Consider the following 12,041-nt stretch of genomic DNA (forward strand, 5'->3'; position numbering starts at 1 on the left):
CAGATTTTCCAAGTTTTGTGAGGAATTTGATGTTAGCACGTTGTTCTGCATTAGCACTCAGCATTATTCCGACGGAGCTCAGAAACACGATCCGCTTCTAACAATGGTCGCGGCCAGACTAACCGATGCACGTGAATGAAACTTTGTGTGACGGTAGAGGGAAGTCCAAGGGTCAATGCCCTACCCTCCTCTTCGTCAATGACGTGGCCGGAAATGAGTCATAAAAGTAATCCGGGTTCTTTATTGCCACATTACAAATCTCCGTGAAGTACACACTCCAAATATAACTGGTTATCACGAACTATCACTGATTCTCGCACACACGTCTGTAGCTTGTAACTTGTGACCTGAGAACTCGTTGATAACGCACTGACTCTCGCTTGCTGCTCAGCCGGCTTTTATTCCGTTCGCTGTTGCTAGGGTCACCTGCCACGTCACAGTAGGAAGCGGTGCCTAGCAACGCTGTTACCTCGCGCCATCTTACGTCACCGCATGTTGCGCGTTACATCACCGCGGAGGGAGGAGGGAGCGCTACGTTACCGCCAGGTGTTGCTGGGGAGGTAGGGGTCCTCCGTTGCACAACACGTCACACTGCTCCCTCCTTAAGGCTGTTCGTCCCGAATAGCCTAACGGTGCTTCCCCCATTCCTTTTCATTGGAGGCTGTTCTTGCAGCATCTTCTTTGTGTCCTTCTACTGTTTCTCTTCTCCCCGTTGCTCTGCTCTCCAACCGCTACATCTTCCCCCTTTTTATGGTTGCTCGTCTCGAGCAGCTCCATGATAAGGCGCGAGCTGGTCGAGGTGTACAACCAACATCCTCGACCTAGGGGTCTTCTGGATTCGGTAAACCACATCATTTATCCGGGTCACTACTTTGTAAGGACCTTCCCATGATGCTTGTAGTTTCAGCGATTTCCCCTTTCTGTGGGTTGGGCGATAGAGTCAGACTCGGTCACCTTCGTCGTAACCTGCGGAGTTGGCCAGTTTATCGTACCGAGTTTTCATCCGGTCACTGGCAAGCTTCAGGTTTTGCCGGGCATAATTGTGGATGTCATGCAGATGATCCACTAAGTCTGCTGCATAGTCGGTTGTGGGTTGTTCTTTGTCTGGGGGTACTCCAAAGAGCAAGTCGCAAGGTAGTCGTAGTTCTCGTCCGAACACTAGGCCAGCAGGGGTCAGGCCCGTTGTGCCGTGAGTGAATGCCCTGTAAGCTAGGAGAAAGAGGGGTAACCTCTCATCCCAGTCCATTTGGTGCGATGAGACGACCTTCCGCAAGTGCTCCTCGATGGTCTTGACGTAGCGTTCCACCATTCCATCTGACTGTGGGTGCAGGGGTGTGGTGTGCGTCTTGCTCACTCCCAGGCGTTGCAAAACTTCTTTCAGTAGATGAGACTCGAAGTTACGGCCTTGGTCACTGTGAAACTCCCGAGGTATGCCGAAACGGCAAAAGAAGTTGGCAACCAGAACTTCCGCTATTGTTGAAGCCTCCTGATTTGGGATGGCGTACACTTCCGGCCACTTGGTGAAGTAGTCCATAGCGATCAGTAAGTATCGGTTTCCTTGGTTGCTTCGTGGGAAGGGTCCTGCTATATCAATAGCTACTCTCTCGAAGGGAGCCCTGACATTATACTGGTGCATTTGCCCATGATTCCTGGTCCGCAGCCCCCGACTGGCTGCACATGTGTCACACTGTCGACACCATTTCTCAACATCAGTTCTTGCTTGGAGCCAGTAGAATCTCTGCCAAACCTTGTTCAGAGTTTTGTTGACACCGAAGTGACCTCCTGATGGCCCACCGTGTAGTTCACTCAGAACGTCCTTCACCCTGCTCCGAGGAATAATTATCTGGGCTACTTGACGTCTTCTAGTGGCGGATTCCCAGTCGCGCTCTAGTACGCTGTTTCTCACAGCGAGCGATTTCCACTGGGCCCAGTAGCTTTTGTACGTGGGACTCCAATCCACAATGTCCTGCCATTTCGGTCGTTGGCCGTTTTCTACTTCCCGTAGAATAGGCCCTATATCTGGGTTTTTAGCTGTTCCTCTCTCAGGGTAACAGGGTCCCAGCCAGCTGCTGGTAGGGTTCCAACAATGTGTATTCATTTTACCTCTGCCTGCGTCTCAACTTTGTGGCAGTGCGTACATTGCTCTTTGCAGGGTCGTCTAGAAAGGGCGTCGGCGTTGTTATGTCTGCGGTCTTGCCGATGCTCCGAATTAAAGTTGTACTCCTGAAGATGCTGTATCCTACGCGCAGTTTGTCCTTCTAAGTTCTTGAAACTCATAAGCCAAGTAAGCGCAGAGTGGTCCGTTCGCAGATGGAACTGTTGTCCGTAGAGGTGCTTGTGGAAATGTTCNCTTCGGGGTTGGCCACGCTCACACGGCTTTTAACTTCTCTGGGTCGGTGGATACCCCTTCTGGTGATACAATATGCCCGAGGTACCTTACCTCTTCCTGCAAGAGTTTACACTTTTCCGGGTTAAGTTTCAGACGGGCTTCCCTGAACCTCTCAAACACTTTCCGTAGGTTGAGCATGTGCTTTTGGAATGTGCGGCCTATTACGATCACGTCATCCAAATACACAAGGCATGAATCGTACGTGAGCCCTCGTAGGACTGTCTCCATTAGCCTCTCGAAGGTTGCCGGGGCATTGCAGAGGCCAAAGGGCATGACTGTGAACTGCCATAACCCTTGCCTTGTCGAAAACGCTGTTTTCTCTTCGTCGTCTGGGTGTACATCCACCTGTACATCCCACCAAGCCTGGGGGCTTCGTTCTACTAGACCATTCTCTACTCCCAGATGATTCTTCATTTTAGCCATCACTATTCCCTCGCTCCGTGTGGGTATCACGTGGTCCTTTGCCACCACTAAGCTAGAAGGAGGGGGTCCTGCCACAGGACTCCATAGCGAAACTTCTTCTTCCGCCAGACGCAGTCTGGCGCCCTATATCCACTGAAGCATCATAGGCGCACAGTATGTCCAGTCCCAGGATGAGCACATGTGATATTCGCGACGAAAACCCACATTGTTATCGGTTGACGCCCCAGGGTAAGGGTCAACAGAACTTCTTTCAGGATGGGTAAGGATCCTCCAGACACAGTCTGCAGCATAAAATCTGGATTTGGCCATCTGGCGGCGATATCCAGTCTTACTACCATGATGTATGCTCCAGTGTCCACTGTCACCTGGCACGGCTTATCACCGACCCATCCCTGGGTGACCAGACTGGTGTTGGCTTTCTCTGTCATGTCGGTGAGTGCGTAGTGTGGGGGCCTTAATGCATATGCCGCCGTTCGCCCTTCTCCGCCGGCCGTCGCTCGTTTCCCGACGGTTGGTCGTTTCTCCAGCTTCTTTCCCTGTTGTTTCTGGGTCGCCATTCTGATTTCCCCAGTGATTCCCGTTTATTTCTTGGAGGTCCTTCTTTTCGGTCCTGGTGCTGTTTATTGTCATCTCCTTGTTGGGTGGGGGACGATCGGAACTTTGTGCTATCTCCGTGAGGTCTGGCTGCTACCAGTACCGCCTGCAGCTCTAGCGCTTGTCGGAGGGCCTCGTTTACCGTCTTCTCCCCTCCCAGCAGCAGCTGGAACTTTATATCGGCATCTCGTATTCCATATGCGAAGGCTTTTCCTGCCTCCCTTCCTATGTGGTCAGCAGGTAGATTGGGGTAGGCATGACGGGAAAGGAGTTCAATGGCCATGGCAAAGTCTTGCAGGGATTCTCCAGGTCTCTGCGTCCTCATTCTTAATTGGCAGTGGTAAGCAGCTTACCTGCTTATGTCTTACCTGGATCTTATTTTGCACCATCACCTTCAAAGTAGTCCCCTTAGGAGAGCATACACCAATCCCAGCATTTCTGCCACTTTTGAAATGCATCCTGGAAGTCTTTCTTTGTTAGGGTGTTTCTGCTTGAATTTCCTCAACTGTATCAAATCTTCGCCCCTTCAATTTGATTTTCATCTTGGGGAAGATAAAGAAGTCGCATGTAGCTAAGTCTGGCGAGTACAGTGGGTGGAGAACTGCCATCTTGTTTTTAGCCAAAAATTCCTGCACAATGTAAGCCACATGCAGTCATGCGTTATCATGGTGGAGTACCCAGTCGTTCATGCGCCACTTCTCTGGACGATTTCTCCTCATGACCTCTCTCAAACGCCTTAGAACATCACAATAGAACTCTTTACTGACTGTCTGACCAAGAGGGATGAACTCCTTATGAACAATCCCGTCAATATCAAAAAACAGATCAACATGGACTTAATGTTGCTCTTGACTTGTCAATCTTTTTTTGGCCGAGGTGAAGAAGGGTTCTTCCATTGCGACGATTGCTCCTTACTTTCAGGGTCGTAGCCATAAACCCAACTTTCGTCACCAGTGACAACCTTCGAAAGAAAGTTTGGATCCTCTTGAAGCTGTTGCTGAAGTTCTCTACAGACTTCCAAGTGATGCTTCTTTTGTTCATTTTGCAGCAGTCATGGCACAAACTTCACCGCAATCCTCCTCATGTTCGGTTCCTCTGATAAAATTCGTTGACATGTACCACAACTTTGCCCCAAGGTGTTACAGAGGTCTTGGATGGCCAGTCTATGATCTTGCAGAATCAGATCCCTAACTTTCGTGACATTTTCTGGTGGTGCCAGCTGATGGCCATCCCGAACGATCATCATCATCAGTTGATGTTCGGCCATTTTTGAAACACTTGTACCAGTCATAAGTTTGTGTCTGGCCTAAACTGTCGTCACCAAAAGCCTGCTTCGACATTTGGTGCGTTTCTGCAGCAGATTTCCCAAGTTTAAAACAAAACTTTATAAAGACACACTGCTCTCTCAGGTCAGCCATCACAAAACCGCAAACTCATGGAAACACAACAATGGAAATACATTCACCAACAATAAACCCAACCACTGAACTCGACGCCGCTTTCCACACTGATTCAAGAAGGGTGTGTGGGAAGACACCTAGCGGTACTTTGATGCACTCATAACCATTCGCGCGCAAAATTCAAATTTCGGGAACTTTCTCATAGCACCACGTATAACATGTGTATTAGGGGAGTTTTTAATACATCTATAACTATACAAAGCACTGTCACAAATCAATAATTAAGCCTACATATGTATGTAAAATAAACAATGAATTAACTATTTGATTACTACAGAGTCCAGCAGGAAAACCTGATGGATTCAAAAGTAGTACAATAGAGTCAATTTTTATTTCTTTTACTTATTTTATTTGTCATAATACTTAACAATGTATGCCTTTTGTGTGTATAACTGCCAGCTCATTTTGTCTTGCAATTATGCCATCCATATGATTACCATATCTTAATACGCATTCTTGCAGCCCCATCTTCAAGTTGGTCATTGAGTGTCTTACCATGTCAGGGGGTATTGCTGCGATTTCATGTTCAATCGCAACTTTCAGTTCATGAACTGTACGTGGTCTCTTGATGAATACCTTCTCTTTGAGGTAACCCCAAAGGAAATAATCGCATACACTCAAGTTAGGCGACCGAGCAGGCCATGGAAAATCATTGCACCATGTCATCTACTACAATTTCAAGCATGTTTTTTGCAAAAGCAACTCGGTTCACCAATCACGTTGATGAAACTCTTGCACAACCATCATCCTGTATGGATGAAAATGTAAATCGAGGTGTAATATTCGTCTCACACTCTGATCTGAAATGCAGAATGACGGGGACGAGTCACTGGTTTCTTCTTTAGTGATGAGCCAGTCAATCTGAAGTTTGCTATCCACAACAAAATTGTGTTCCTACTGGGAACTTTTCTGTGATGACCCACATTAAAATGCACATGGAAACGTCACTGAGTCAGGGTAACAGAGTCACTAGTTTAAAAAAAAAGTCTCGACAAAAGCACGATGTTCTGCAGTCCACTGTTCCATGTCTACTGAAATGGCATACTTTGAGCTGTTGAAAGTCAGTGAGCCCTCTCTTCCCACACCACCAAACCCCAAACTGGGGCCGCGCCATAGATCAAGCAGTTAGTCACTGGCTTCCCACTGCAGTGGCCCGGACTCAATCCCAGGTCTGGTCAAGTGGGACTTGTGGTGGACAAAGTGGCACTGGGGCAGGTTCTCTCCGAGTACTTTGGTTTCCCCTGCCAATCTTCATTCCACCAATTGCTCCACAGTCACCCTCACCTATCATCTGGGGCTGGTACAATAGGCCAGAAGTGGCCGCAGTACAAGGGACTTAGTCCCACCCCACTAGCAATAAAAAAAAAACCAAACTAGTGCCAATTTAAAAACATCAGGTTTCTCTGCTGGGCCCTGTACACTCTGCATGTCCTGGGTTAACACAGACTGAGTTATGCTACTTGAGCCAGGAGATTTGGTTTGCGGTTCCCCTTGTACAAAATCCCCAGCCATAACAGACTGTACATACCTTGCTAACATCAGACACACAAATGGAATTATTTTATGATTCTCCTGGTCTCCAGTGAATAACAAACTATTTGTTACTTGTATCATGATCAACACAGATTTCAAAACAATGGAAAATATGTAGCATATATTAAATCACATAAACTTAAAATTTTCATGCTTCTACTTCTTATAGTGTTCCATGTATACTGTCTTCATTTCAGGCTACCATAATAAAGATGAAGTTTGCAAGAGGAGTGCTTATGGGGGGAAAGAGAAGAATGGAGGAAATTTTGTCAATAAGGTAAGTCGTGGTGGAATCAGGACCAGTGCCACAGACTGACAAACCAAACAGCTGGCTGAGGCAGCATATTTTACCATCCTATTCTTTTCACTCCTTGAAAACGCTGTTCCTTTATTCATACCATGAACATTAATGTGCATTAATCTAAACATTTATGCAACAATGTATTGTCATGTATCCTGGTAATGCGACAAGTAATTAATGGGTTCCGGATCAGATGAATCGATTTACTGGATATCCACCACGCAGAACTACAATTAGTTATAATACAATCTCACTTATAACATTTCATAACTACAAACGATGATAATACTACATAAACGAAAGACTTCACTTCTGACTTCCGACCATCTCTTCTGTGTTATGTCCTCTTCTGTTGATCAATTCTCTCCCTGAGGTAGGTTTTGGTCAAACCATAAGGAGATCATCTCCTTCAGCAGTAAAGTTATCACGTTCTACACGGTTACTGTGCTGTGGATGTTCATTGCCATGTGAACAGAAACGTTTCTGCATGCGTTGCCTAGCAATTAATGAGACTCTGTATGCAATGCATTGCTTCTTCAGTCGTATTCATTGCTGTGGAAACATTATCACTGAGCCATTGTCTAGCAATGGATGCCTGGCTCTACCTCCACTATCACAGTTTTCAGGCGTCATGTCACATTATATAAAAGTGTTTCAAGAATTACACCAATAATATTTTGGTTATGGTGTCTGTAAATTCTGTGTTATTACTTGTAACTGTGATGAATATTTCAGAAAGCAAATCTTGTACTTTTGAATGAAGAGTGAAGGAATATTTCTCATTACCTGGAACAGCATTTAGGCCTGTGTTGTCTCTAAGTGGAAATGTCAATAGATAGATAACAATAACAATAGATAACAGATATGATGATAATGAAAGTACAGAAGCACAGATTGATTTTTATACACTGACTTTTGTATTGAGCTTGAGATATAATCTAAAACTGAAAGACAAGTACAATTGTCATTGACAATGTAACTACATGAAAAAAATCCTACTCCCATCAAATAAATATTGATGTAACTAAATACTACAAATTACTATTAAACTTCACTTCATTTAAATCTAATAACTACTGATCATCTGAAAATTTTCATTGGTGCTGTTCTTTGATCAGTCAATGAAATTTCTGGGCAAAGAGAAGCAAAATAAGTTAACTTTAATTCATTTAGCATTCTGACAGTTTTTTAATAAGCTTGTAATGGTTTGATTTTCACAATGATACTGCATCAAGCTGGAAGCACTACACTATTTAGAAATGCTGGTAAACTTATACCAGACTACATGACATTACATCTCAGAAGATAACATGCTTCAACTTGTAAAAGAGTTTCAAGGGAATTTCTGTTTAAAATATTATCTTAATGAAACATATTCAAAACAAAGTAAGGAAGAACATATTTTGTAATACAATTATGAACAGCAACAGATGGCAAACAAATATCACACAGCTGTTTAGACATGTTTTACAAGACAGTACTAGTGTAATATGTTACTCTGGCAGAGTGAAGTTTCATCAAATTAATACATGAGGAACTTACTAACATGTACTTACTAATTCCATATTCTGGAGAATGAACTACATATTTTTGCAAATATAAATAAGAAAGCATATATATCCAAATGTTATACATGAACTGTATGAAAAATATCTAAAAATTCTGCTAAGCTACCTCATAATTTCAATGAGTTCTTATAATCAGACTTTTTGAAAAGGCATAGATACATTTCTCCTTAACATATATTGAACACAAGAAACAGTTATAAAGAAGGAATTTAATTCACTTAGTTGGCACTCAGTTGTATCTGACCCTTGTTCCTAGACATAAAAGAAAAATATAAGCATCTAACTTGTTAGTTGTGAGGGGGTGTTGAATGATCTCTGACAATATTCACACTCATAAGGAGCATCATCTGTGTCTGTCTGTCTTCCATTTTCTCCCTCTTTCTTCTTTCCTCGACATCCCCTTCTTTGCAAAACAGATTGCAAGCCAGGTTCTTTATGTGGTAAAGATTGTGAATTTGCTGTTATCATTAAATGTACAGTATTGCCATCATTAATATTTTCTTCACTCATCTGAAATTGAAAGAAATTGAACCATCAACATGGTTTTGAAAGGCAGCAAGACACAGTCAAGACTTTCAGTATACGGACTCAGAAACATACAATTTTAAAAGAAAACTAAAATTTCCAAACATGTGATATAAAGAGTTCTGCCTTCTGGGATATAACGCCAAGTAGCCTGGTAAAATCTACCAACATTTCAGAGGAACATAAAGCCTCCATCTTCACAGTTGAAATGTAGGCGATGCAAGATGCCAGCAAGAAGTAGGCAGCAAGCATAGCCGCTTTCCACCTGCTTCATGCTGTCACAGGAACCAGACTAACACTGAGGCAGTCAGCATCACTTTATGTGCACACTATAACTAGGAGCCACCACTGCAACTACTTACACTCAAAATCAAATATTAAAATTAAACTAAGAGTTCTACCTTATTTAATATAATGCTGTGTAGTTCATTAAGAGTCAAATGTCACTTTTGTGGAATGTGTCATCTCCATCTTCAGTGTTGAATAGTAAGCAAAGCAAGAAACCAGCATGAGGCAGAAATAAAGCAAAGCACATAGCTTGGAAAAATTCAGAATTACTTAGAAGTAGAAGGGACCTTGGAAACAAACCTGTCAGTTCCCACTGACTCCATCAGAAAATCAAGTCAAAACTACACAAGACAGAAAGGTGATTACATTTGGCACTTTTAAGGGGGGAACACAGGGGAGAAAATCATAAAAGTGTGCTGTGGGAAAAGCACTAAGGAGTGTTGGAGAGCAACTGTGTGCACGGGCTGCAAGCATGCAGTTGGGGATAAGAGGAGCAGAGAAAGTCATGGTAGGCCATGGAATGAAGGAAAAGTCTGGGTATAATTGATGCCAACACAAGACAACTCTGAAGATGGACGCAACATGTTCCTCTGAAATGTCAGTTTACTTTCAATGAGCTACACAGTGTTAGATCCCAGAAGACAGAACTCTTCATAACCTTAAGGCATTCTGGTTCACAATTTAGAACTTGAAAACTTAGGACTTTTTAATGTCACCTTCCACTTCTTAACAATACAGAACAATCCAATACAGTTTTTCAGCATAGCAAAAGTCAATACTTAACTTCATGATAAAATCATAAAACACATTGGTTGAATAGAATTTATGACATTTTTGAGCTACATGTAATGTTCAATCATGAAGAAATCATGAAGATGGATGCAGACAGTCTTTCCAAAATATCTGAGACCTCTCCTCCATTCAACCAGGATTTATAATACTAAAACTCTCCACTACATGGCTGTCCACAATTAGAGATATTTCATTTCCTACAATGAACAAAATGAATGTTATATAAAGGAAAGGCTAAAAGAACTGAATTACCAAATGTATTGTTTTTTAAATCAGTAAGCAGTAAGCATTAGTTGGTTTCACTTTATGCTGCAAAACATTGATGCATGTCAAAAACAGTGAATTCAATTGTAACTGGATACATCTTGAAAAGTTAAAGTTCTGTCCAGTGTGACTGGTGAAGATTTTTCTTATTTCAAATTAGTTATGCCCTTACATGTTCCGGTCTTCTGAGACCATCATCAGAGGGACAACTTTACATCAGTACATTTCGAGACTACTATTACAACATATGTTCTGAAAGTTAAAATGTATATGTACAAAATAATGAGGCATGCGGTAGCGTAGTTGGTTGAGGCACTATCCTACAAGCTGGAAGATCACGGGTTCAAGTCCCAATGAGGTCATTGGATTTTTTTCAATTGACCTAATCCTTCCAGCCGCACTATGGCCCTGGGGTTGACTCAGCCTCTAACAGAAATGAGTACCAGGAATTAATTGAATAATTTTCCTGGGTAAGGCCGATAACCTTACCGCCATCTTTGGGCCGACTGTCTAGATAATGCGGGACCCTCAATGTCTCACAACCCTATGGGCCTTCACAGCCTATTACAGGGACAGCTTTACTTTTTTTCTACATATAAAATAATATACAACTGGGTATAAAATTTAAAGTCTTTACAACTACAGCGGCTGTTCCAATACTTTAAAATATTTATGAATGGTTTGTTGAGACTCTATTTGAACACGTAAACCAAGCAGGTTCATGTCGTCCCTCTTATTATTTCTCTTGATGTGGGCCGAATGTGTGCTGCCTTGTCGGTCTCAAGAAGAGGGTTCTTTGATGTCCTGTATGTGTTCGTGGCATGTTATGTGGATACATCTTTTTATTGCAATTTTACTGAACCTCAGTCGCTTACTGTAATTGAACTGACAAAAATTATACTGTAGTCACTATATTATACCCCTTTCTAACCTCTCCAACTTGAATTTCTGATGGAGTAGCATTTGGTGCTGAACCTTCAGTTACTGGTCCTGAGTTTCTTTCTTGATCTGCTCTACTGACAGACTCATCTACTGTCTCTTCTGCCCCCATATCCACTTCCTCCAATGTCACCTGCTGTGCATCTATACCTCCTTCCACTTCCAATGCCACATGCTGTACTTCACTGCTTTGTAACAAATCCAAATTTTGCATGGTATCCGCAACAATCAGGTGTCCATTAACTGAAATAATTTGGAACATGAATACAAAGAACCAAAGTTATTCAGTATCAGATGGCAGAAATGTCTATTACTCAATACATGATTTACTAAACAAGCCAGTTTCATCAAAGCGCTGTGGTGCTTCAGTATCATCTTTCATTACACACCCAAATGTGCCTGACCTATCTTTTCAATATGTAGTGATTCAAACTAGCACCATAAATCAAATAATTAATTAAACCCTCCCAGATGACAACAATAAGAATGCAGGATCATGTGTCAACAAATACATAATTTCTGGTAATGTTTTAAATTATGAGGTGCCAAAGAAATCCCAGTTGGTACTACTGACAAAGTTGTAATAAAACCCAAAATAAAATCACATTATTTTATATTTTTATTTTAAAAACTTGTATTTTGGGACGTCATGCAACATATTTTTATGGTGTAAACAATGAACTTGGAAATTCATATTTCCTGCAGATTTTCCACATTTCTTATAGGCATAAAAAGTTAAAAACAAAATAAGATATTGTGACATGTTGCGAAATCCGAGCCCCCCCCACACCAGCAGTGACGCGGCGGGTGAGTCAGCGCTCCCCTCCCACCCCTCAGCGGTAACTGAGCGCTCGCGTAATACGCGAGTAATCACAATCACCCCGCAATGCGCAACGCGCGGTGACGTCACGAGCGGAGCCGAAGAGAGCCGAGCGGAGCCGAAGAGAGCCGAGCGGAGCCGAAGA

The 12,041-nt window shown here is 42.8% G+C and overlaps 1 protein-coding gene across 4 annotated transcripts in view; it reads right to left on the reverse strand.

The window, feature by feature from the left end:
• LOC111870464 (zinc finger protein 2) overlaps positions 1-12,041 on the reverse strand; it is a 26,721-nt gene that overhangs the window by 9,440 nt on the left and 5,240 nt on the right. For all 4 annotated transcript variants that reach the window (XM_023862782.1, XM_023862783.1, XM_023862781.1 and 1 more), the window contains 2 exons: positions 11,069-11,319; positions 8,553-8,778 (listed from right to left, as the gene is read on the reverse strand). In XM_023862782.1, coding sequence (XP_023718550.1) covers positions 8,553-8,778; positions 11,069-11,319 — 477 coding nt within the window. The remainder of the gene's footprint in view (positions 1-8,552; positions 8,779-11,068; positions 11,320-12,041) is intronic.

The sequence above is a fragment of the Cryptotermes secundus genome, unplaced genomic scaffold, assembly GCF_002891405.2.
Source record: "Cryptotermes secundus unplaced genomic scaffold, Csec_1.0 scaffold1963, whole genome shotgun sequence".
Classification (NCBI taxonomy): domain Eukaryota; kingdom Metazoa; phylum Arthropoda; class Insecta; order Blattodea; family Kalotermitidae; genus Cryptotermes; species Cryptotermes secundus.